Source organism: Halichoeres trimaculatus, unplaced genomic scaffold (genome assembly GCF_033239565.1).
Source record: "Halichoeres trimaculatus isolate MK-OKI-2021-1 unplaced genomic scaffold, fHalTri1.1 fHalTri1_scaffold_23, whole genome shotgun sequence".
In the NCBI taxonomy this organism is placed as follows: Eukaryota; Metazoa; Chordata; class Actinopteri; order Labriformes; family Labridae; genus Halichoeres; species Halichoeres trimaculatus.
Window position 1 is genome coordinate 15,882,126 of NW_027437201.1, and position 27,059 is coordinate 15,909,184.

The 27,059-nt window shown below is 40.0% G+C and overlaps 2 protein-coding genes across 5 annotated transcripts in view; both read left to right on the forward strand.

Annotated features, from left to right (window-relative positions):
• Positions 1-36: 36 nt before the first annotated feature.
• Positions 37-9,930, forward strand: LOC141785535 (regulator of G-protein signaling 9-like). Its single transcript, XM_074663889.1, has 19 exons — positions 37-226; positions 1,463-1,559; positions 2,658-2,708; positions 2,821-2,927; positions 3,308-3,359; positions 3,432-3,490; positions 3,570-3,646; positions 3,726-3,807; positions 4,605-4,667; positions 5,654-5,683; positions 5,776-5,837; positions 5,977-6,090; positions 6,202-6,317; positions 6,403-6,490; positions 6,582-6,720; positions 6,803-6,885; positions 6,971-7,088; positions 7,683-8,080; positions 8,253-9,930. Exons 1-19 carry the CDS (start codon positions 158-160, stop codon positions 8,416-8,418), a joined length of 1,971 nt encoding a protein of 656 aa, XP_074519990.1. The 5' UTR covers positions 37-157; the 3' UTR covers positions 8,419-9,930.
• A 7,429-nt stretch (positions 9,931-17,359) lies between these two features.
• LOC141785091 (glutamate receptor ionotropic, NMDA 2C-like) overlaps positions 17,360-27,059 on the forward strand; it is a 45,592-nt gene continuing 35,892 nt past the window's right edge. Inside the window, exons 1-3 of one of the 4 annotated variants that reach the window (XM_074663221.1) lie at positions 17,364-17,439; positions 19,263-19,585; positions 19,829-20,136. The gene's annotated coding sequence lies outside the window, so the exon portion shown is untranslated. Of the gene's footprint in view, positions 17,509-18,147; positions 18,184-19,262; positions 20,137-27,059 lie in introns of those variants that run through there. The other 3 variants (XM_074663218.1, XM_074663219.1, XM_074663220.1) reach the window with 3 other exon arrangements.

The following is a 27,059-nucleotide window of genomic DNA, read 5'->3' on the forward strand; positions in this document are numbered from 1 at the left end:
CCGACTCTTAATATATGACTTCATTTCAAACACTTGAATGCAGCATCAGTATAGATCATTGGACTTCCCTTTGGCATCTCCACACGACACACAGAAAGCTCATAGGCGTCAGTGACAGTGTTTGAATGTGCGTGAGTGAGTGAAAAGCAGCAGTAACATGACCATTAGAAACGCTCTTCGTGACCATGGACAGAGGTACCGACCACGGATGGCTTGTCTCAAGAAGGTAGGTTTTCTTTTTACATCAGGGATGCTGCTCAGGTTTTTAGACAATACCTGCAGACGCACCTTATGATAGGTCAGTTCTATGGGTTATCCAACCCAATGATTAGGCTGTCTGCAACCTCGCATATCTTAAAGCCATGGCTCTTATTGCATTTCCATAGAAACAGCGCATGATGTGTTTGTTTTGTAAATGTTTGTAGCAAAAGCTTGCAGGTACATTATGGAAAAAATGTCCTTTCATGAAAAACAAACTTAGTAAGTAAGAAATCTGCCATAATAAATGGAAGAAACCCACTTGGGAATTTAAGATGATGACATTTCACAACAATCTATCTGATAAATGCTAAGGAAGCCATTAAAACATTGATATGTCATGCTGATTTAATTCCATTCTCTCTGTCAAACCAAATGTTAAATTCTGTTTTGTTGAAACCTTTTCACAGCGATAAGGTCATTTTGGTTAATAAGCATTAAGCCTGGATCAGTATCAGTGTGTCCAGCTATAACAACCAGCCACTGGAGGGAAGTTAATCCAGACCCTGTGCACTGCAAACACAATCAGTTTCGATTCATCATCTTATGTCTAATTAGATTACTCATGAAGCACAGTATTTATCACAGAGATGTAACTAAGAAACTGGGAATAACTATGATAATAGCCCTATTATTTACAAAAAAGTAGTCCATTACAAGATGTGGCACTCCTTATGTCCTACATTCTGGGGGAGTGCTCACAGAGAGCTTGTTCCTAGGAGAACTTTGTGTTATGGTCCATAAAAGCCCACTTTGGCCCGTCTCAGCCTGGAGCTTATGGCCTCTCCAGGATGACTTCAAAGCACAAGGCCACTTCAAACAGACCTGGGAGTCATCTGCGCACACACAGGCCTCTCTTCGTCTCACATGCAAACTGAATAAATGTCCTGCCCTGTTTCCCACTACTCACCTGAGCTGTGCACAGGATCTGCTGTGGAGGCTGTGTGGGATTAACTGATATGAGAAGTGAGAAAAAAATAGTTTACAGGGCAGTGACTCACCACACACCACCCACACAAGCTAAATAAAAGCCAAGAGATCAGGGCAGAAAACAAATGGTTGATCTAACCTCTTTCACTGCTTCAATGTGGTCTTAAAGCTTGGTTTGGGGACTTAAATACCCAGCCTTGTCTAACAAGAGGTTTTACTTGCAAGTTTAACTGAAGGCCACTTGTCATGGATGTGAACTCTCCTCATTTTGCAGGCAGAGAAGATGATACTTGAGATGCAGGACCCCAAAACAGGAGTTAAGTCACAGCCGCAAAGACTTGTCATCACAACTATACCGCATGCTATCACAGGTAAACACACACCTCAACACACACATAGTATCACAGACTTGATGTAATTCGGTCACTGGTTGAATGATTGTACCCGCATAGTCTCAGTGGAAGATACCGGCGCTCTGGAGTCCACAAACTCGAGAGCTACAGATTAAATCTCCATGACAACACCCGCGGTCTCAGAACCATGGAGAGAGAGGAGTAGGAGGTGAAGGAGGAAGAGGAGAGGAGGGAGAGGATGGTTGTTGAGGGGGTGAGAAGAGGAAAAGAGCAAGAAACAGAGGCAGAAACAGAAGGAAGAAGAAGAAGGAGAGAGTGAGGCGGAGGAAAGAGGAAACCCAGACTGTTACGTCATTTCTGAGCTCTGAATCCAGGCAGATTAAAAACAGCTGAATGAATAAAACTGAGGAAACATGCACACTGCTTCTCTTTTTTTTATCCTCCTCTGCTATCCACTCCACATCTCTCCTTTTTTGTCCCCTATTTCTTCTCATCTTCTTTTCTGTCTTGCCTTCTTCTCTCTATTTTTCACATTTTTTTCTTTCCTCTTTCCTCTTGTCTCTTTTCAGTTCCTGTTCCCATCCCTCCTTTATCTTTCATTTTCAATCTATTGTTTTGTCCTTTAACTAAGTTTTTCAAATTCCAAATTTTTCTTGAAACTCCTCCTTTCTCCTGTTGCTTTATTTTTATCTCTTCTGTAGTTTTTCTTATCTTTGTCTTTCCTCTCTTGTCCTTTTCTTTTTTTCCTCCCTCATTTATCTTCTTCTGCCCTTTCCCTCCCTCTACTCACCTTGACCTCCTTTCTTCTCCTCTCCTCTTCTCTTTCCTTTTATTTTAACTTGACAAACCCGTTCTCCCCCTCTTCCTCTTCCTCTTCCTCCTCCTTCTCTTCCTCCATCTGCCCTCACGTTATGGCTATAGATAGAGATATAGATTTTCTCCAGTGTGTCAGAGGGAGGACTGACATTTGAATGCTCACACTTCACTTCCTGTTTACTCACCTACACATACTAAAAAGCCTTTTTTCTTGACGTTTGTTATCAGAGCTTCTTTTGCAGTAAGTAGCGGTGCATATATTGTCACCTCTGCCTCACTATTTCTGTCTTTTCTCCTCAGGTGAAGACATAATTGCTTGGCTAGCTGAGAGACTCCAAATAGATGCACAAGGTGAGAAATTAGTCATTTAATGTGGTTCATCTGGTACACAGCATCCTTTTGAATAAAAAAGTAGAAGTTTTGGAGAATATCAATGAATCCTCTTCTCTCTGTTGATCCTCAGAGGCAAGGAATTTTGGCTCCATGCTGGTGGCGTTGGGATACATCTACCCCATCCAAGACCACAAACGCTTAGTGATCAAGCCAGATGCATCCCTCTATCGCTTCCAGGTGAACACTTTTTAAAACTTTGATAATCAAACCCAAGTGGTGTTACTCTTTTCCTCAGTCGGTCAAAGCTTGATGTTGATGTAAATGCTAATAAGCTGTTAAAGACTCTCTAATTATATTGACTTACTTGATGAAGCTTGGTGAGTAACCATGGTGCTGCTGCAAACAAAGACTTCTCTCTTTGCATTTTTCAGAACTGCCTCTCTTGAATTAAGCACAGAGTAGCTATTGAGGAGATAATTAAGGATGAATTTAGTCATTATTTTTACCACTGTTTAATCTCTTCAGCATCCTTTGATTGGTAGATGGATTTTTAAGCCTTTAGGAAGCAAATCTAACTCAGCCAATTTTGACTAGATGTCTTTTTTGTCCATTTTTAGACGCCATACTTCTGGCCCACACAGCAGTGGCCTGTTGAGGATACAGATTATGGTGAGCAAACACATTTAACTACACATACTCAATGCTCCTGTCCTTCAGTTAACGCTCTGTTTCATACTGCAGCGATCTACCTGGCGAAAAGAAACATACGTAAGAAAGGACTCCTGGAGCTGCACGAACAGGTGAGAACAACACAAACAGAGCGCCACGTGAGGAATCTTGAGTGCTGACATTTTCTCAGGTGTTATTTACTGTCCTTAGGAGCAGTACAACCGCCTTCATAAGTGGATGAATCATAAATGGGATTTCATCGTGATGCAAGCGAAAGAACAGTACAGGTGGGAGTGAAAGAAAAAAAAGTCTTCATCGAGTTTTAGATCATGAAAGTGTTACAATGCTTTGGTTTGTGATCTCCAGGGCTGCAAAGGAGAGGAGGAAACCGGACCGTGTGGTGTTTGAGTGCCAGGAGAGAGCGTATTGGGTGGTTCACAGACCGCCGGTAAGAATGCACCACTGATATTGATCAGACTCACAGCATACATACAGGACGAAGCTTCACATTCTTCCGAGTTAAGTGAAGGCAGACATAGAGGTCTGGAAATAAATTGCACTCCACCTTCTTACTTCCCAGGGTATCTAATTATCTCCACCCATGACGCCTCATTACCAGTGCATGTCCAGTCAGAGGAAAAGGGCATGGCTGATTAATATTTCACACTGCGTAGGAGAAAGTAGTGCCATCATTTGCACCTTGTGCTGGCAACATGAGAGTCTGAGTTTCACCCTGTGTCCTCAGGGAGTGGAGGTCATTCAGGATTCCTGAAAGATCAAGGATCCCCCTGTGTCTTTTCAGTTTAACATGAGACTGAACAGCAGATTGCACTTCTGATGCAGTAGTGCTGCAGTTCCCCACGTGTCCACTAGAGGCTGCCCCCAAAATCCAAAGAATCCCATTAATACTCATGTTAAAAAGCCCGTCTTTTTTACAGCAGAAAACGACATGTATACAGCCTGCAGCAACAAATGCTTTGTTCTAAATTGCACATTTCTGTATTCACGCATACTGTAAAGAAGCTGGATTGAAATATACAGAGATATGTCAACATTTTCGAGTACAGATTAATGAAGTTTGCCAATTTTTAGAGACACACTTTCCCCACAACTCGTCATCTTGTCCAGTTGGTCGGGAAAAAGTGTGACATTAGCAGCTTTTGTTTCGCTTCACAAAGCGGCCTTCTGCTTTCATTAACAACCCTTCACACATTTTTTGACGTCTGTGTTTGTTTTTATGTGAAGCCAGGGACAGTGAGCGGCATGGACTATGGTCTGGATCGACGAATAGATCCCAATGCAGAGGAGGTAACCGGTGAGTGTCTGCCTGACCTTTATGAACACAAATCCTGTTGATCAGCTTATATTCAGTAAGAGGATTTTATGCATGAATCCAGGTGTGGTATATGTAGGCGGCCTTTCTTCTCTTTCTTCATCCTGTCTCCTGTTTCATTATCCAACTCATCTTTTACTAACATGGATTCCTTCTTTTCCTTTCTGTGTTCTTCTCTCCTACAGGCTTTTCCCATGGCTCTCTTTTGTATTTGGTCTTTTAACACCTACACACCACCACCTTGCTATCAACATAATACATTCCCTTTGTCCAAACCCTAACCCTGACTACAAATAACATTGTGAGAAATCCTCAATCTAACCTAAATTCAAACCTTATTCCAGCCTCTGGATGTAACTCCAGTGATTTAACGCAGCTCATCTTTGTGCCTGCAGAGGGCACTGTTTAGGTCTTACAATGGGCATGAGGGATGTTTTTCAGTCCGCACTAGCGTACAAACCTCAAGCCTGATAATATACTTGCTAGCACAAAGAATTTTGTGTTGGATTATTTACTTTTGTTCAGATCAAAAGGAGTGCCAAAAGTTGCAGATTTGAAACCAAATTAATCACTGTCTTTTAATTTATAAGATCGGAGAGGAGATTTCTGGCAGTATGTTTCAGTTTTTTTTCAGGTAGGTCTCAGCTTCACTGTAAAAAGTTAGCTTGTGTCTGCACTCTAATATTCAGAAATATGAATTTCTGAAAACGTATTTCTTTTGGTTTAACTGCAAGAACCATTCTGAACATTTGCCCAAGAAAAAACATCATTCTAACTTATAACACAAAAAATCAGAAAAACTTTTGAAATGCTTGATTTTTCACACCAAAGAGTTTTGGTGGGTTTTATAAGGTTCCCTCAGCCCAGTTTCCTCCTTATTTTTTCTTATTGCCACTATTTATTGAACTTCTTTTGAATGTGAATTAATCTGTAATACATTTTTTAAAATTTTCATTCCCAGATTAAAACTCCAACCTACTACGAGAAAGTTGTAAGTGCATTTTCAGCCCTTTTTAAATCTTTGCTCAAAAGTTGTGTCAACAGACATTTTTTAAGCTGCTTTTTCTTTTCTGCTCCCTGTAGATGATCTTCACCCAGCAGGCCATCATGAGGCCCAGAGTGAAGTCATCTGTGTCGATTGGCGCGTAAGCTACTCTGTCATATTACAATTCTGCTTGTATTTGTCTCAAATCATATCAGTAACCTGTTTAGTTGTGAGTTCTTGACCTGGACTTTAGTGATTTCACCTTCCTCCAGCTCAGTTTCTCTCCCCTCCTCTCACAGGTTGGTGAAGTACTGCGCTACCTACAACAGCCACGACCCATTCCTCTCCAAGTGTCTTCCCAGCAACCCCTGGCTCACAGACGACGTCACGTACTGGACCATGAGCATGCCCAAGTGAGTCAGCCGAGGAGGATGCATTATTTATGTTTTATTCAGGCAGATTCAACTGAAGGTCAAACGCTGAATTGATTTTCATGTACTTCGTCCTCTGTGGTTATCTGACAGTGTGGAAATACCAACTAAGATGCGTGTGGAGAGGTGGACGTTCAGTTTCGGAGAGCTGCTGTCGGACCCTCGTGGACGAAATGATTTCAGACTCTTCTTGAAGAAAGAATTCAGTGGTATGATGCTCATGTTTACTTTTGATTCATTAGATGCAGCTAAAAAGCAGTATTATTGTTTACTATTTCATTTTGATCCTGTCAGGTGAGAACTTGGCATTCTGGGAAGGCTGTGAAGATCTAAAATGGGGTACTGCTGCGACAGTGAGGGAGAAAGCTGAGCAGATCTACAAGTAATGTTTGCATTCATACTGCATCCCCATCATGTTTACCACCACTGACGCCATTGTTTAAGCCTTTCTATTCTTAATTTTCTGATCCCAGGACTTTCCTGGCTCGTGGAGCTCCTCGTTGGATCAACATTGATGGAAAGACGATGGAAGTTACAGTCAAAGGTCTGAAACACCCACATAGATATGTGCTGGACCCGGCTCAAACGCACATCTACATGCTCATGAAGAAGGTCAGAAAACACCCACAGAGATAGTTTTAAGAACGAGATATCCACAAGCTTTAGTTAGTCTGAGTTTGTGTGTGTTTTGTAGGACTCATACGGCCGATACATGAAGTCCCAGGTATTCAAGGAGACGTTAAAGAAGGCGATATGCCCCGAAGAGCACAAGTTCACGTGAGTGATGGCTCAGATTCACTTGGTCTTCCTTTACCCACACTCCCCTCCATCACTTGTTTGTCTCTTTCTCCTTTTCTCTCAGTCAAGCCCAGCTGGAGCAGAACGCGAGGAACAGACGGCCCAGTCTCAGCCCCATCGTCCTCCGCCAGCAGGAGCTGGAGCAGAAGGCCAAGATGGCGGCCAGTGTTGACATCACTCAGGTTATGAGCAAACTCAGCAAGCAGGGCAAGGAGGTGCCTCCTCCTTCCCGTCCCACAAAGAGATAGTTATCGCTTGAATTATTCTATTCAGTTGTATATTTTAGCATAAGTATTGAAATGTTATTTCAGGGTCTTACCAGCAAACAAACTACGGACTACAGGTTTCCTGTGACTCTGAGAGGCTTTTAGGTGTCATTGTTTTGGCATTAAAACCTAGCCTGTAATGCTTTTCATTGCATTATGTTATAATTGTGCACACAGCTGTTAGCATTAAAATGAAGGCATATAATTATCCATCTTCGCTCAAACAGCATCTGCACTGTTTTGTATGTTTTTGTTTTTCTGTATGTCATCGTGAATAAATAAAGCATCAACAAATCACCTCATGTTTGTCTGTTTGTCCTGAGTCTTCATTCAGTAATCGTGATCATGTTGTGGTCATTCTCTTTAGTTTCTATACATTTTCCTCATTCTACATTTCACCTTTTCTTCTCTATGAAATGTTTGTACAGGAAGTGATTCAAGAAAATGTTGAAGTATCCCTGTTTTCCCTAATTGTTTTGACACTGTACCTGTTGACCTTTGACCTCACAGCTGTGCCGCTTCACCACTCCTGTCCCCCACCTCGCCGTTTACTCTGGCATCACTGACTTCCCCTCCTCCAACGCCTCGCCCGCACTCCCTTTTCTCACCAACACCCCGGTTTGTCCGTCCCCCATCAGCCTGGCCTTGGACAGCACATCAGCGTCAGACAGGCGAGCAGAGCCCAGCGAAGGCGAGGGGAACTCTGGGACCCGAGCCTCGGTGGTGGGTCATGTGTCCAAGTCTCGCATGGCTCTGTCCCTGCGCCGTTTGCTGAAGCGAGGCTGCACCCCGTCAAATATGTTTGCCAGCCTGTCGCCCAAATGCCACTCATCTGCTGGGGCGAGCAGCAGGATTCAACCAATCAGCCCGGATCAGCCGAGTCAGGCTCCGCCCAGAAGGATCGGCAAGTGAGTGTAACACTGAAAAAACATCAAACAGAAAAGAAATTAAATGAAACCTCCACTCTGTAATCTTTTATAAAACTAACTAAGATGTTATGAGGACTCACATCAGCAACCTTGTGCTTCTATTAAGATCACCCTGAGTGACTGGTGCTTTAAGAGAATTTGTTCTCAACAGTTTTTTCCAGATTAAAGTGGACATCCCTCCTGAGTGTCGCATCTACCCCATAGAGTCAGAGGATGAGGAGGAGGAAAACAGAGCTGTGTCTAGGGGAGGAGGAGTGGGAACCAAAGAGATCATCTGTCCCTGGGAGAGCCTCACCCCACAGAACGGGACTGGTTAACAGGCTAACAGAGTAAATCTACACATGTTTATTAAAGATGGTGTTTTTACATCTGCATCTGTCCAAACTGGCAGATATGACCGTGATCTGATAGAAAAGATCTCAGAGCATGAAGGGAGAAAATGTGACAACATGGCCACAGACTAGTCAACAACATTAACACCAAATACGCTTACAGAATGACACATAACAGTCAAGAAATCTCCAGATGTGGCTTTTGAGTGGTGGCAGATGTCAATTTAACTCCTGTGTGTTTATTTCTAGCAGACTACTGTATTTTTTTCTTCCTGTGTAGCCCCTTTGCACTAAGAAATGTGGACCATGCCAACAAAAACATCATTTACATTCTTCTTATTTAATTATTCAATTGAAATACTGTGTTTTTTTCCTAAATTTTGTTCATTTTTGGCTACTTGGCTGTTTTAAAGTTGCCTCAATCATCCAAGAGTATAAAGAAAACCCACAGTAAGAGTTACCTTTATAATAAAAAAAAAAAACTTCTTCTCAGGTTGATAAAACTCTAAATTTTAAACAAATAAATAACTTATGATTATAGATGATAAGAAGACATATCTGAAGTGTTTGAGAAGCAGAATAAACTTGCTTTTTGGTGAACTACTCCTTTCAAAACAGCCTTACCAACACAAACCCTGGACCGATGTGAGCTCCAGCTGAGCCAGCTGTTTACTCTGAACGTTGCTTTTATCTGGCTCCAGCACTGGACATCAGGGCGTGTGAACATCTCAAAGCTTCCAAACTGAAGCTGTAGCTTTTCACATTCAAACCTCATTAAATGAACAGTAGCCCAGCAGCAGCCTTATCCACTGTCACACATCTGATAAAAGATGTTTTTTTTTTCTGTTTTAACGAAGCAGGAATGTGCACAGACATTTGTAAGTAGGTCCCAAAATTAACACAGACCACAAATTCTGTACCAAAATACAAAACACAGTGTTCTGGGATTTTCTGGTAGCTTAAATAAAAGTTAAATTGAAGTTATATTAAAGTTATAATACAATATCCATTTTTACGTCCTTTTTTATTCATAAGCCAAAGTGCAAATTTGGACTGCCTGTGCACATACCTGCTGAATATAAAGAATATGTATTTGTATTTACTGAATTATGATCTGTTTACTGAAGCAGAGAAGTGTTTTTGTGCTGCTACATAGACTTTAGATGCCTCATCCACAGTTTCCTTACCTCTGACACACTTTATGTGAAACAGACCAATGTGCACCTTTCATAACTGAGGAGTGACTGTATTGAAGGTCAGCTAATAGTTTTGTATTTGGCTCCACTGCTGTTTTTTGTACACTTTGTGAAGCGGTTGTAAGCTGTACACTTACTGAAAAGGTAGTTTTCTTACATGTTGTTATATTGGCAGTAAAATGTGGATTAACTGTCAGAATGTACCTTGATCATGTTTACAGAAGCAAGAATGTGAAAAAAAAACACGTTGGATTTGTTGTGTTTGATTTGTACATTCCATGGCTTGTGTCAAGTGCCTCAATAAATGACTGTCTTAAAGCGAGGTTTGATTCCTTAAAGGGATACTGACTTACTAAATGTGACTGTCTTTAACCTTTGTAGTTTCATATTCCACCTCTGAAATAGGAGACAGCTAATATCTTTCATTTACAAGAGTTGGGCCTTTGCAATGAGTTGTTACAACAGAGTAATATTTCTAACCCTTTAAAAATAAATAAATTAAAAAAAAAAAAAAAAAAATATATATATATATATATATATATATATATATATATATATATATAAACAGCATTTGGACATTATCATTGATTATTATTAAATTACTTAATATGAGTTTTAATTTTATAGTTGGTCCTCCACTCCATACGTTTATATTATGGAGGTGTAGTTTATGACCTCTATTGCAGCCAATCAACAGGGAGAGCTCTGACAATTTTGGCCTCACAATCAACAAACACAAAGCAGAATAACAACTGCTGAGCTGATGCTCTAGGAATGCGTAGCTGAAGAAAGATACTTATGTGAGTCCATCAGCAAATTTCAAACATAAAAAACACAAGAGTGTAACTTATAACTTGTGTACAATCTGTTACTGCTGTGAAATGGCTCGCTGAGGGCTGGGGTAATCAGGATTAGGGTGATTTTCATCTTTATAAATTTGGTCATGCAATTTGGGTGAACTATAAATCACTTGTTACTTGACTAAAAAGATCTCACTTCCATGCAAAATTGTCCCTCATCACCTGCAGTAAATGGTGATGACTCTGTTTGGCCACTAGATGGCGAAGTATTAATGGAAATGTGCTCCAAGGGCCAGTAGCAGGTGGAAGTCAAAGATAATGATGCTGTAACTTCATTGGAACCTGAACAATTTTTAAAAAATATACAATTTTTCCATCTTGAATACATTTCATTTTGTAGAAATTTATGTAAAGTTATATGAAAGGTAGACCAGCAAGCTTCCATTTCACTCAAAAACAGGTCAAAGCTATTTTTCTCTCCTCCACTGACACTTCATGACCATATTTCGGCATCCTGAAAATATACACAGACCAAGCTGACAAATATAAGTCCTACAAAGTTTGCATTCACATTAGAAAGATTTTGTGCCAATAGGCCCAATCATTTTGGTCATCACACACTCACCAGCAGCTCTCTCTCACACACACGCACAAGTACCACACAGGGGTTAGTGAACTGAGTCCGGAGTAGAGCTTTGATCTGTGTGTGTGTTTTTGTCTCTTTGAAAAAGAAGTGGGCATTCGCTGTCTCACAACACCCACCCAGGGACATCCAAACAAAGTCCAATCATACATTAGCTTAGCAAGGAGGACAGAATTTATGCACCGCACTTAACATTCATCTGAGGTGTGCATATATTAAAATACATTTTTATGAGGAGCATCTTTTGATGAAGCCCTCGGTGTCTGTGTTCACACCTGAATTTCTCGATAATCAGAAACTCATTGTGGCTGTAGTATTTTAGGTGGAAATCAAAGTTTTTCTGTCTCACTGCTTCATATTTTGTCCTTATCTGTTTGCTGCCTTCCACTCTTTGATTTCTCACTTATCTGTGGCGGGAATTATTAGGCCGCAAGTTGCACAGAAGAAAAGACATAAATCAGCATTTTAAGCAGGAAATTGCAGTCAGGACTTAAAAATATCGCTTTCTTTGACCCAGATTGCTGCTTAGACACTTATGAAATATCAAAACACTTTCAAATCAACACATTATTATAAAGTAAATAACAGTCAAACACATGTCAACCTTTTAGCTCGGAATATGAAGACTTCTTTACGAGAGGGTGTGAAGAAATTTACTCAAACCTGGCAACCCTGAGACCATTTCAGTATCACCACCATCCATGCAAACTAATCTGGTTTAAACATGAGACACAAAAAACAAAATATTACCAATCCTGTTCTTTTCATAGTAGTTTTCTTGGGATACTCGTTCATTTTGACCATATAACTTTATGAGCTGTACAGCCTCTTCCTTTGGGCTGACTTGAACGGGAAACTAGACAAAGACAAACAGGAAAACAAAGCCTCAAACACACACACACTGTGTTAGGCCCAACACACACAAACACACATGCTCAAATACACACATACAAGCACACACAGTCTCTGCAGACATAAACATGTGTCTGCTGCTGTGTGCGACCTCGCCACCACATGATGAATGACCAAATCAGAAGTGTAATGAAACGCCGCGCATTCACCGGCTGCTGCTTCCCCATGTATGCAAGTGTGTGTGTTCTTGTGTGTGTATGTTTATGTGTGTCTATGAGCATGTCTGGGTGCCCGGGACCTCAATCAGGATCACAGGTGACCCGGCGTCCTGCTGAGCCTCACAGATTTGACAAGAGCAGATAATTACCAGTGACACCCTGCATCGTAAAAATCCAGGGAGGTGAGAAAGTGGAGGCAATGAAGAGGAAGAGGAGAGATGACCGTGGAGCTTAAGAGACATTCAGGTCACCTTTTTATGGCCTCCTGCTTGCTTCCCTCCCTCCATGTGGGCCTTTCACCTCCACACACAATCCTCACCTCCTTTTGTTCTTCTCTTACTTCGGACCGGGTGGCGTTTGATCATCACCTGAAGCTTAGAGAGGTTTTGATCAATCATATAGAAGCAGAAGCAGAAAACAGAGTCCAAGGCAGGGATTTGGATCTGATTGAGATAAGGCTTTTTGAAAATGTCTTTTTACAGTGAAACTGAGACTTACCAGAAACAAACGAATGACCATTTCTCTGCATGATTCCGTCTGAGTATTGTTTCTCTAGCTGCTAATTAATATGTAAACAATGTAGTAGAATGAAAAGGAAGTCTTGCCTGGAAGTTGTTTATTGCTAACTACATCAGAACGCCCATAAAGTTCACCGACAACACCAGAGGCTATACCATTATCAGGCCGTAGCTGTTGGGTTGTGAGATTAATGCAGCCGTTAATTGCTCCTTGCAGGTAACTCTAAATAGCAACCCATGCCTGTCAATGTGACGAATGCATACCATCCCTAATGAATGCTTTGGAGTGCATACAGATGATGGGGAGCAACATCCTGTCGAGGGAATTGCATCAGTTAGATAAATTCAGGCACAGATTATAATTTGTACCTATATGCAGATATCATTTCATAGACATTAATAAAAGGGTACGATGAATACTGGCAAAAGCGTCTTTTCTTGGATTGCTGGAACGCCATTGGTCGACTCCAAAAACCAAGTCTGTGTCCAGCACATTGTGCCTCTATAAACAGAATAATCTGCCCGTATAAGATGGCATGCTTGTCAAGTTGTGACTAACACTGAAGCCTTACTCTTCCTGAGCCCAGAAAGTTCACTTGGACCAGAAACAGAAACAGAGTGACACTTGTCTTCCTGTACTGGGGGAAAGTCAAAAAACTGTCAGGAGGCTCTGTCCTAGACCATCTTTGCTTGTGGGAAAATTCTGTATTCTGGTGCCAGGATGTAACAAGGGAGATGTACATGTTATGGATTATAATGGTTAGTTTAAGCCCTTAGAAACAGGATAATATCAAACGTGACAGAACACAAAATGCACATTTCTGACCTTTAAATATAGTTAGGTTGAGGCATTTCCAACAAAGCAAATGTCACCATCACTGGGCTTCAAAACGTCTCCCCAAAAACCAACAGGTGACATCACTGAAACCAAATCTGGAACAATGACTTAGTAGGAAGTCTCCGGATAGAGTCTAGACTCCACCTCGAAACTCAGAGCCCCATTCATTTTTTATTTGGCCCCAACAGTTGAATGCCATTTTCCTAAACTGTCCTTGACAAACATGCCAATAATACTTCTCTAACCTTGATGTATTAGTGGGAGACAAGAGATTCTGGCTTATTCAAGATGTCAGATGAAATTATATGAAAATGAAATTTATAAATCAATGTCAGTGCTGCTCAAGGGTAAAGTTTAAAACCTCAAAAGAACAACCATGGTCTCTTTTCACTGCCCACACATCTGCAGACTCAAAAATATGCACTGACATGCACATGTGTTGTACATGCATGCATGCACAGGCACATACCCTCACACACACACAGATTTATGCACACCCACGCATACAATCTTTGTCTCATGAGGAATGATATTAATACCTCACCGGCTTTAAAATGTCAGAGAGTCTCAAACAATGCGCACAAAGACCCAATTTATTTGTGGATCTGACACTTCTCATGTCTTCCTGCTATTGAGCTATTTTTTGCTTTCAAAGTGTGTCTTAAGAAGGACGAGGAAAAGAAGAAGGAGGAGGAGGAGGAGGAGGAGGAAGAAGAAGAAGAGATGGGGAATAGAGACGAAGATGACAGACTGACCGAGCGCAGGGAAAAAGGTGTGTGTGCCAGCAGCTCAAAAGATCAGCCTCTAAAGCCCTGAGGAGTTGGTTTTTTAACCCACAGTTTGGGTAAAATGTCCCTCGGGATTATTCTTCCGTTTCTGACACATGGTCGTGATCAAAGGGTTGCATCAGGAGATAAAAATATCACAAATGTGGGCTAATCACAAATCTGCATTCAGCCCTGATGGCTGCTTTCTAATATAAGCTGACAGAGTTTATTTACTTTTCCTTCAGCCCATTGCTTTTGTCTTTTCATTTTCGATCCCAGCCCTCCTCTCTTAGTATTCACCTTCACAGTTACACACATCAGTCCAATCATCTGAGCTGTTTACTCGTTGAGTGATGATTGCCTGTTTAAACATCTGTCCAGACTCACACACACACACGCTCAGCTCAACGTCTGATAACATGCCAGACAGACGGAGACATCATAGTCTACCAGAAAGATGAGCAGGTTGAACTTCACAACTTAATGGCCTTAATGGTCTACGATGTGAAGTGCTGTCCATGGTGCAGAATCATATTTGGCACTGGATAAAGGCAGCAACTAAAGCTTATTTTTGAAATCAACTAAAGTATTGATGCAGGTTTTTCAGCAAAGTAAAGCGGAAAAAAAGCTCTTATTACTTTTTTTTCAATTTAAAAAGGTAGCATCGTCCAGGAAGTGAGCAAAGTTTGTCTAAAATGACAACAGGTCAGCAAATTCATAAAAATCAAACATGTGTCTTGTGCCTTTATTGCTGGTCTTTGTCCGCTTTTTAGTTGGCCTATTAGTGTATTCACATGACAGAGCGTCACTGGTCTTCGTCAATGCTGTTTTTGGGGGTCACTGGCTGAAAAGTCTGGAGATCCCTGAGCTGGACAAGTGATTTCCCTTTAAAATCCTCCATTTCACCCTTTCTTTCTTTCTTTCTTTCTTTCTTTCTTTCTTTCTTTCTTTCTTTCTTTCTTTCTTTCTTTCTTTCTTTCTTTCTTTCTTTCTTTCTTTCTGTCTTTCTTTCTGTCTTTCTTTCTTTCCGATATCTCTGTTTCTGCCTATAATTCTGAATTTCCTGAGATGACAGTCTCGATATGCCAAACAGAAGAAGAGAAAAGCCAATAATCATTTTACACATCTTAAGTTGTGCTCTTTGTTTTGTGAGTTCTGTTGAGCCACTACAATAAAATGTTTTCAGTTTCCAATGATACATGATGATAGATGATGATGGAACAGAAAACAGCTCTAAATCATAGAACTTTAAGAGCTTAAAACTTTGTTGTTTACACATTTTGGCTCAGAAAAAGAAAGTAATGTTCTTTCTTTCAACAGCAACACTGTTTCTTCACTACCCATGACACCCTCAGATGTTAATGCAGTGTTTATGAGCTGCAGATGTTGTGCCCTGATACATCGCAGTGGATTGTAGACAATCTCAGAGAATAAACACTGCAGTAAAGCACTGTGTGGGTCCTCAACAAATCCACATCTTGCAAGTCATATATTTAACATAAATCCTGCTTGACAACACTCAAAACTGGAGATTTAATTATTTGCCTGTCAGCAAACAGTGAATGTTGTCCCTCACTGAATCAATCAGAGTTAATCTGAGGATGTGATCGAGGGTCTGGCCGGAGAACATATGTTCTCCGCAGGCTGTCCAGCTGCTGAGAGAGAAAGACAGAGAGAGATGCTATCCTCTGAAACATCTGTCCTCTATTGTCTGTTTCCATTCTTCAGAGGTATCACTGTATCTACTACACACACCTCAAACAGATATAGACACTTGAGTCACATGTCTCTCATCTCAAACACTCTATTTTAACACCCGTCTGTATTTATAGCGCTGTGTTAAAAGGCCTGTCACCTGACCGAGAAAAAGGAAGAAAACAGCTTTTATTCAGAGTGATGCTAACCTGCAAAAGACAGCACTCTTGAAAACCATCAAAAGCCTGTCCCACAATGTGAGTGAGAGCAAAATAGTTTGTTTCTTCTCTGTGAGATAACTGTCACAAGTAAGCCAAGAAGAGATGAAAAAAGTGTGAGGTAATCAGATATTTTTCACTCTGACGCTCACTCAGCATTACTCACTATTTCAGCACACAAACACACATTTTCTCGAGTCAACATTACTTGAAGAAACGTGCTCTCTCTCTGCAGAAAGGAAGGAGTAAGAATTGCTATGAAGTACTTTCCTTTTAGATGGATGATTGCCTCCATAAGCATCCAAAAAAAAAAAAAAAAAAAAAGACACATAAAACACTGACACATTTGTATGTGAAAAGCACTTTCCGGTTCATTGTCATATTTGTTTTGTCTCTTTGATTTTACAGGCTTGTTTGTTTATCCTGGCTGAAGTTTGCAGACAATGATTACTTTCTATATCGATTCCTTTCTTCAGAAAAACTTGCAAGAATAAAAACAGAAAGATAGACATGTTTACTGAGGACAGAAATAAAATCGATGAACAAGCTTGTAAATATTCAAAAGCTGATTTTAAGTTTGCAGTTATAGATCCAAAATCCTTACTTACATAAAAATAATATAAACAAAAATAAAAATGAGCACTAAACTTAAGAATATTACTTTAAAGCTTCACTGACTCAATCTTTTGATGATCTAATAACATCTTAAACTATTGTTACCTGTAACACTTTTTTTTTTTTTTTTTAACACTGTATGAGTTTGGATTACATCAAAAATAGGATTAAGGATCATCTGAGGAGAATTTGCACCTGTTTTAGCTTTAGCACTGATTTAATGATTGATGTAATGATTAGCTGTTCTCATCTATTGTGAAACTTTTTATGCTGCTGTTTTGACCAGGACTCCGTTATTAAAGAGATATTGCAACAACAGGGATATTCCTGATAATTATAAAAATAAAAAAAAGTTTAATGAAAAAAATAGAAAATAAAAATGAAAAAGCAAATTTTCCAGAAACTTTTTTTTCTATCTTTGTTGTGCCTTTTGAGAAATTTAATCAAAATAATTGCATTGGTACTTAAGTAGAATATTTAAGTACTCTTAACACCCGTGGGCGCCTAACTTGACAATAAGATGCTTTTGTTTTTAACGTTTGTCCTACATCTCCCAGAAGGCATTTCGGCAGCATAACTCACGGACGGACTACTCAAGCCAGCTTACATAATTGGCGCAGGTTTGTTGTACAGAACAAGTTTTCAAGTAATTCCCGAGAAACAAAAGTTTAATAAATATATGTTAATGTAGAAAATGAAAAAATGGACTGTAAGGGTAAGTTTTGTTATCTGCTACACAAACATGTTGCAGTTAGCTGAGTGTGGGATTCTGAGACCAAAATTGAGAGATTTTAATGCGACATAATTTTGTTATTTAACAACATTTTCAACCTGAAAAGGACCCGTTACACTTAAAGTCATGGTTCAACCACTTGTAGTCTTTCTCAAACTAGCTAACCTAGCTGTTTGTACTCACAGTGAACTGAACATATCTCAAGGTAAGCTAAGCTAGCTGATATCTCACTCGCATTAAACTGAACATTTCTTAAAATAAATAAATAAATCTGTAATTATTCTCAAATTTTATATTTTTGCAATGCACCAGCTCACCTGTCTGTTGTTACTGGAATCAAACGGAACATTTCCGCTGCTGGTGAAACGAGGTGAACCGCATGAATCAGTGTTGCACCTGACTGAGTTCTTCTTCCTGTTTGAGTAAACACAGAACTATTCTACGGGTTATCCTCTCTATGTAGATGTTTTAGCCCAGAGTTTGTGTGAATCGGTTTTAAGTTAGTCTACCAGAGTCTGTTTCCCTGCTGTGTTACTGTTACTGACTCTGATGGCAGGCTGACGGGTGCTAGCGATAAATAACAGACCGCTGCTATGGAAGATTGACCTATAATAATCATAATCAAATATCGAAAAAATGATAGCTAACAGCTTTAGAGTAAGTGCAAAGGTTAAATTAAAAAAAAAAAAATTAAGAAAGAAAACCTGATTTCAATTTCAGAGTGAAGTCTTAATACTTTCTGCCTGGTGTATGCAGTTTTCTGATTTTATCTCCTCAAGCTATAACCAAGATGTGTAAAAATGTGAAAAGCATGGTTGATACGATATTATATGAGACAGTTTTTCGAATTTTTAATCTGACATATTATTTGAATAAGTTCATGAAGCTGAGGTTAATATGTAAAATTGGTGTAAATTCCAGAAAACAGACAAATTTGTCTCAGCATTATCAAGTTCATTGCAATGTTTGCAGAGTCTTGTTTATTATGCCGCTGGCTTGTGTATCTCCCTGTCTCCCTCTCTGTTGTCCAAGGTAAATGTGGTGTTTGTCAGGTTATTGACTTTGCAGAAATGTATTCACACTGATAAACACTGGGCAGAGCCAAGGGGGGTTTGAGTGGAAAAACAATAATATTAATGGGATTTATTTTGGAGCAGTGAGGGGGAGAAAGCGAAGATGGGGAGGTATACAGAGGAGGAATACAGTGAGGTGATATGAGGAAAAGTAGGCATGGTATGTGACAGGATGAAGGTGAATTATACCCAGAAAATAGGAGTGAAAGAGGGCTGGGATGAGGAGGAGAAGGAGGGGTCGCTCTGAAGTGAGTGAGTGAGAGGGAGGAGAGGGAGAGGAGGGGAGGCAGGCTAAATCCTCACACCATTATTATCAGGACGCACATGCAGCCCCTCCTGTGATGGAGTGAGAGGAGATAGAAAGAGATAAAGAAAAGATGGAGTTAAAGAGGAAACGGAAAGCAGGATTACTGGTGTGACAGAGTGGTGAGGGAGAGGAGGAGTGAAACTGCTGGGAGAAAAAAGGAAAAATCAGTGCAACAGGATGAGGACCTGCTAGTGTACAGCCTGCCCGACCCCGCAGACCTGCCATCTGTCCCGCTGTGTTTCCGATGCTCTTACCATCAACAAACATCTGGAGCACTAGCATCCATATGGGAAAAGGGGACGTAGGGGTGAAAAAACCCAAATCTTCCTCCTAATTCATTTTTTTTCTTCACACAGGAGCTGTGAATGCATTATCATCATCCTCATCACCAGGGGGATCCCTGCCTGCGGAATATCTCCATCACTGGAAACTGGACAAAAAGGGGGAAAACTTTTTGCTCCAAACGTGCCAAAACGTGTGTGAGATTTCCCAACTTCCCATGGATCTGTTGTGTCTGTTGCCCCTGAGCAGGAGGAGGGAAAAGGAGGCAGAGGAGGTGGAGGAGCGGGGGAGAAAGGAGGAGACGGCGGGGAAGCGTCACAGCCGCCACCGCCGTCACCACCACCACCGCTGCTGCTACTGAAGTGTTACCGGCTTTTTCTGCTCCTCCGCTGAAGAGGTATTTTATCACTCTTCTCATCCTCCTCCCTCCCTCGTTCTTTCACTCCTCTCCTCATCCGAGCAGTGGGGAGCCGGAGGGAAACAGACAGAGAGCTAAACACACACACATAAACACACACATACATACACCGGCTGGATGCTCATCTTCTGTCACCCTCTTTTTCTCCTCTTCGCTCCTTTTTTGATGTCCTGTTTTCACCTTCTGGACCACTTTCACATTTTTGCACCTTGACAAACGCAGAAGAAGAGAAAAAAAGAAAGTGAGGAGTTGGAATTTTTTGGGGAGAGATCACATACGCTTGCTGTCACGTCGTGAAGTCCTCCAGGGGAGTGTGCAGACATCCAAAAGCTTCCCAACACTGAGAGCGCGAGAGAAAGAGAGTCACTGATAACTCACACACTCTCACAGAGACAAGGTCTAAATGCACACTCCTACAGGTGCTGCGAGGGGAGAGAGGCAAGTGAAATCCAGGTAAAAAAGGGAAAAAAGACATTTGGAGGGAGGATGGAACAGCAGGAGTACAAGTTGGATGACGGCAGAAAGCACAGGTAAGTCTCAAGCACACACACACTCTCACTCACTCCTTTTCCGTCACTTAATCTGTTAGGAATTATGTAAAAGTGAGTGCGACAGATTTGGAGAAAGAGACAGAATAGATACGAGAATAAAAGGCTCAGGGGGGATGTGAGTGAAGACGCGCAGTATGAGAGCAGTCATTCCTTCAATTTTCATAAGTGAAGAGTTTCCTCGAGAGAAAGATCCCATCTGCTGCTGACACAAACAGAGCAGCCAGTTGTTTCTAAAACAGGAACCTCTGTAACAGGACACATTACCATTTGTCACTCTGAGTGTGTGCCTGTACGTGTGTGTATGCCTGACATATTTACCTCTGGATTCTGGATGATTGACATGCTCTGTTTTACTGTCGTATCAGTTATCTGGTAATGCTCATTGATTTGTCCCATAAGATGAAAGCAGCGCTTCTCATTTTTTGCCATTAGTGACACGAGGTTTCTGCTCCACTTTACATAGGTCAGATTACAGATTACAGATTCTTTTAGTTGGACAATTCGGTCACATCGATCAGGTGGGTCTCAATATAGGGTTTGGGGCCCCTTGAGGGGTCCTCTTGTTGAACTAAGAGGTCTCAAGCAGATTAAGGGACTAAGATTAGATTACAAACTCCTTCTATAAATAAATGTCATGATGCAACACCATGTACTAGATTTTGGCTTCACAGTTTACAGTCCATTGGTACTCAGCATAGGGTTTGCTGCCCCACAATGAAACCACATTCTTCTCCATTTGTTCTTTGTTTCTTATTTCTCTTTTTCCTCTTTTTTTTTCTACATACGTACTTTCCTTTTCCCTTTCATTTAAGTTTTTCACACTTTTGTCTTTTCTATCCCTTTTAAAATCTATTGTATTATCTTCTTTTTCATTCCTCTTTCTTGTTATCTCTTTATATTTTATTCATTTTCTTTTTGATTCTTACTTCTTTTTTTTCTTTTCCCTCCTTTTTTGCCTATGTACTTTTCTTTTACTTTCTTTTTTGTCTTGCTTTGCTGTCTCAACTTATATAGTGATGTTAGATTTACAGACACACTTCATGGGCATCCTTAAGAATATCAAATACATTGAAAAAAGCTTGTTTAGAAGTGAATTACATATTTACACGTTTGAATTTGATGTATAACTCATTTCTGAGAAACCTCTACATGTCCAGACTGTTTAGAACTTATATCCTCTACAACATGACTTTTTGTCAAAATTCACAAAAAGGCCACAAACCATGAATGAATGTGTGTGAGATATTTCTCAATCTTTCATAATTTCATATGCAAAGGTTTCATGTCTCAAACAGATGTGGTGCCATAATGCTTGATGCAGGTGCAGATTGCTATATGTTTGATTGGCAGGGGGCCAAGCCAGTTTAGGAACGGCCCCCTCCTGTCAACGTCACTCATCTCCGCTGCTACGTTCAGCCTGCAAAGATTTCCTGTAAAGCTGTCAAATCTTTGTGCGTGAGAGCAGGAGCCCACAGAGAGACCGGGTGGCAACTGTTGGCGGTTAAAACCCTAATTATGATAAATTTATGAAGCAGGCAACATGTATGATATGATCTGTTTCATAATAAGCGGAGGGGTTAAACATGACACACTCATTTATTTGTATTGGGAGTCTATTTTGAATGTTTATCTGCAGCATGTAATGAGCTGCATGTGCAAGAATTACAAATCAACATCTCCTTTTAAAACCTATTCCAAAGGCAGAGAGGGATAAAGAGGAGGAGAGGGTGGAGTAGAGAGGTGATGGGCAGAGCTTCTGCACAAATAGTAATGCACAATTTTGAAACACCAAATTTAATTCAGTTCCTTTACACTTTTACTTTTCAGCAGAAGGTAAACATTTTACATTTCACATCATTCATAATGTTCTTTGCAGACTCAAATGAGAAATGCAAAATGTAATGAACAATATGTATCATTTATTATGAAAGGTTAGGGCAATATTTGATCAGTTCCCAAGGGAAATTCAATAGCCACCCAGCTACAAAGTAATTAAATTTGCTCCAGCTCCATCAGCTGTAAAATCAACATGGTGCTTACATTAATGTCCTGATCACAATCCAATAAAAACATGAATTATTGTGAAAAGGACCAATTCTGTTTTCAGAGCACCTTTACCGCTGATATTATGATTGTAGGTTTGGGCAATGAAAAGTATTAGATCTTTCTTACATCACTGATTTTGTCTTTCAGTAATAAAAGCTTCACACAGTGAAGTCATTTGAGCACATCAAAGGCAGAGAATCAAGCATTTCCACTATCAGTTAGAAAAAGTTAAATATCAGTTTCCTGAAATAAAGTAATGCTGCAGAATAAATTTTATACTGTAATTTCTTGGACTGAATATCAAGTCTGCATAAATGAGGCTCTAGAGGATCCTGATGTTTTATACAGCTGTCAGAGCGCTGTGCCTGCAGTATGTTGATGAGAGGAAGGCCGTCTACTACATTAATACTGGCCCACTAATTCAGGATTCCTAATTAATGCAATCAAATCAGTTTCAAAGGTGCAGCAAAAAGAAAAAAACAAGGTTGGAGGCACACATGTTGATAATTCTCTGGTGATGATGCTCATCCCATCAAGTAGATCCTCTCTGCTCATTTCCTCTCCACCCCCTGGGGACTCAGTGTAGCGGTTCTGGCATATCTGAGCTAAGTAGCTAAGTGACTGAAAGGTCCCCTCTGTACATACTCTGCATTTCTCAGGAGGTTTGAGGAACTTAACCAGGGCACAGGTTTGAGTATTAGCTAAACATGTAGTCAAACAAGCCTCCTCTAACTACATGAAATGCTATGATTTATCTTGGGAATATTTGCAGTGTTTCAATCTTGGAAACTAGTAACAGTTGAGTTGAAAGTTTAGGCTAAAAATATTCACAGATTCTTGAGGAAATGTTCAGAAAACAAAACAGTAGTACAGTAGCTTGACGAGAAACATATTTTTGAAATGATGGCACAGAAAATGCTGATTTACTTTGTTTTTCATTTTTGTTTGATATGACTTTATTTAGACAGACAGGGAAGCCTTAGAGTAGTAAGAGATTAGCAAAAGACTACTGTAACCATGGAATCCCTGCACCATGCTAACTTACTAGCATTCAGAAGCCTTGTTGCATGAGTGTTATCCACTGAATGACTATGATACATAGCAGACAACTAGTTGCGTAACATGTCTTTAAACGCAGCTATTTGTATCAAATTTAGTATTTCTTTAACTTTGACATTGTTGAAAAGAACATTTGAGAAAACATCAAAAAGCTGAACCAAAACAGAGTCTAATACCTGGCTTTAAATGTGTTAAAATCTGCTCTAAAGTTTTGTAATATGGTATGGGCCTTTGTGGAGATTGACTCACTTTGGAACCAGCCTCATGTGGCCATTTTTGGAACTGCAAATTGGCATATATTTTTATGATAAACAGGTTTTTGTTTTCTAGAACTTTCAGGATATTTTTAGTTCCTTTGAAGTTGATGCAGATGCCAGTAAAGTCTCATGTTCAATGTCAAAATGTTACTTTTTAACATTCAGCGTATATACAAGAGTTAATTCAAGACGGGGAGGAGAAGAAACAACTTTACACATCCAGAGTTTCACTAAATATTATTCATTTTTATAGTAAAACTGGTTGCATGCACTTGCGCACTCACTTCATTCACACACATAATTTAAAAAAAAAAGCGAAACCACAACAGGATTGAGGATGATAAGCTCAGATATTATCCTGTTAATCTATCCACGACTTCCACAATCATGTGTCATCATTTATCTAAAGATAAGACGACAGTCAGCTGATTGTTTTTTCAGCTGCTTCGTGTTTGTGTGTGATTGAAATTCAGATGCCTCACATTGTTGTCAAACCCTTTCTCTGTTCTCATCCTTTCTCTGTCGTAATCACACTCTGTTATGCTGCTGCTAATCTGGAGTAGACATGCCCACCCTCTCAACTTCTCCAACACCACCCCCACCACACACACAAAACAGACACACACTGATACACATACACGCAGAAACAGACACACACTGCTAATCTGAAGCCCCATTATCTTGCCTTTTTCCAGAGATTACACTGTGAAATGAACACTTGTCTTGCTCTCCAGTCAGCATTTGTCCACTCTGTCCTTGCAGTTAGTATCTTTGCAGTCATCCTGTGGTTTCAGAAGTTAACATTTCCCTCTGCTATTCTCCCAATCCTTCACTTTGCTAACTTCCCAAATGTGAATTATGCAAACACAGTCCACTTTGCAAAGTGTTTAAACCACAAGCTACAAATAAATATAAACAATATGTTTTCAACTCCTCGCAGTCTACAAGAATGAAGCCAAAATCACACTTTTGATGACCTTTTCCACTGCTTTGGCTGCACATAATGTTTGATATCAACAGCACAGTTATTGTTTTCATTTTAATTCCACAGATTATTTAAAGCACTATCAGTGATGCTAGTCTCCCACCTGCCACTTGGAATCTTTTCAAAGTCTTCCTGCGTGAGGGTTTGTTTGCATTTAATCAGGATTTATAAGTGGGTGGCAGGTTAAAAGCTGCTATGTGCTTCCATCCAGACATAATGATCCATTTGATATAAATAATATCAGCGATGCAAGGATTTACATAAGAAACATATGTAAAACAATTGGCTGTCGTGTGAGATCCACATATTCTATGGGGGATCTACATAAATCATTTTTTTAGATGTGGTTTTACAGTTTGTGTGATCCCAGAAAAGCCTGTCTTTTATGGATTTATGGCTAAAATGAACTGAGCTAGATGTCTGAAATGTCTCTGTATGCAGATGACTCTGCTTTTTACATTTTCAATACATTACAGAGTTTCCTTTTGCAAAGACTGCTGGGAAAACACACATTGTTTTTAATAAAAGGGTCTCTTTGTCTTTTATTGCAGCTTTACCCTTTAATGACTTAAAGTTTAATCAACAGAATCTGATAACAGGAATATATATGCCTTAAAGGGTTTATATGTTTATTGCATTGTGCATTTTAAACCCAAGAGCTTCAAACCTCATTAAGATAAATGATTGATATCCCGAGAGCACCAACACTCAGAAGAGGTAGGACACATTCAACCCTTTGAACAGAGCTTTGAATCAAAGATGGGAGGTGCTGTTAATTACCAGGGTGTCTCTAAGGGCCCCAGAAGAGACCGACACTATATAAAAAAACCCTTTTCAAGTGGAAATGTATGTGAAGATCTTTATTGGCTGTAAGAAAGCTCACCTGGCTTTATTAAAAGTTCAAAGGTATTGATCAAATACAATGATATCTTGAAGCGAGCTTCAATCAAAGGGGCTTGCTCCAAATGGTAAGGTTGAGTGTATTCTTAATGGTGTGAGGGGTTTGTTTTTACTTTAAAGTGACCTGATTAATGAGAAAGAGTTAAAACATATTCTATCACACACTTTGTTTCAGACCACCATGAGTTAGAAATGACATTGGGATCTGCCCAATCGCTTTTTTGGTTGTTATTTCAACTTTACACTTTGAGTTATTGCCGACCAATCAGACTTTAACAGGGACAACAAGCCCTGGAAGTGAATCAGTCAAAACCTTTTGCTCTTGCTAAACCTGGTCAGTAATGCTCTGGTCATTTAGCTTTAGCCGTTGAAGAGTATCATCACTGATTGCAAGAAGTGTATTTGGTTTGATCTTGATCTTCCTCTGCCAAAGTTTACAACTCCCAAGCTGAAATAGTCAGTTTGTCACAACTTTTGGACACAAAAAATAATCAATGAATGATGTATTATTTTAAATTAACCACTGATTGAATATTGATCCACATGGGGAATTAAGCTAGCTCCAGCTGTAGTTCAAACGCTTAAAAGTTGAACCCACTGTGACAAGGTTTCAAATTAAAATGATGCTCATTGTGTGACACCAATAATCATGATTTAATAATGTAATCATCATGAATCTGAGGCTTTCTTCTTCTCTTTGGTCTTCTATTTGTGAGCAAACGTGTTGATCTTACTGATAGTCTCTGGCCCGGTGATGAAAGCCTTTGAATGAGTGACGTATTTTCCATCACTAAAAGTGGCTGCTCCCTCTTGAAGGGAGAGAAAAGCAATTCTAACAGACTTGGTCTTTAGCCCAATTGTTTCTGAAGTGGATTGTTTTTTTAGTGTCTGAAGCCCTAAGAGCCTCCCTGGAGCAAGTGGGGTTACTGTGACCCAACAATCAAAGAGGAGACAGATAAAATGATGGAGCATGATGGGGCTCACGAAGGTGACATCATTTAAACCCATGAATATGAGGCTGAACAGAAATTTTGAAGCAGGGTTATTTCTGAAGCACTGTTTAAGGTTTTTTACGCAAGAAAATTACCCTTAGATCCCTAAATATGTTTTTACTGAACTTAAAAGTATGGATAGACTGATAATCAGCCAGTCCAATTATCAACGCTGATATTTGGCATTTTGAGGCAAATCGGCATCAGCCTTTTTTAAATCTGACAGCTGTTAAAAATAAAAAAAAATAAAACTGTGTTATTGTGGCTTTGATGTGGCCGTGCCTTTCTGTCTGTGGTCACTGCTCTGTAGCCTTGTCCTCCCCACAGTACCAGCTGATTGGTTACATGCACAGCCTTAGCTCAGGTAAGAGCCAATCAGCAGTGAAAGCTGATTGGCTGTTACAGAGTACAGAGATACATTTTAAAGGCAGGTCTAGGCAGGAAACTACCAAAATTGTATTAAATGTCCCAGTTTGAGTTTTTATTTACCTTTACAAGAAGAGCCACTGAACCTGGGAGCTTTTTAACAAACATTTGTTTGAAGAGATTTAAACAAAGGGTAACACTTTATTTGAAGGAGTATGCACAGGACTGACATGACACCTGTCATTAAGTTGAAGAAGGCTTCATGCATGTCTATGAATTTTGTCATTTAGTGTCATT

What these genes read in the sequence shown, in the direction of transcription:
- LOC141785535 (XM_074663889.1), top strand. Translation starts at nt 158, where the DNA reads ATGACCATTAGAAACGCTCTTCGTGACCATGGACAGAGGTACCGACCA. An exon ending in TCATCTGTGTCGATTGGCGC is followed by an intron (nt 5,838 to 5,976) that starts GTAAGCTACTCT and finishes CTCCTCTCACAG; the next exon opens with GTTGGTGAAGTACTGCGCTA. An exon ending in CCCGAAGAGCACAAGTTCAC is followed by an intron (nt 6,886 to 6,970) that starts GTGAGTGATGGC and finishes CTTTTCTCTCAG; the next exon opens with TCAAGCCCAGCTGGAGCAGA.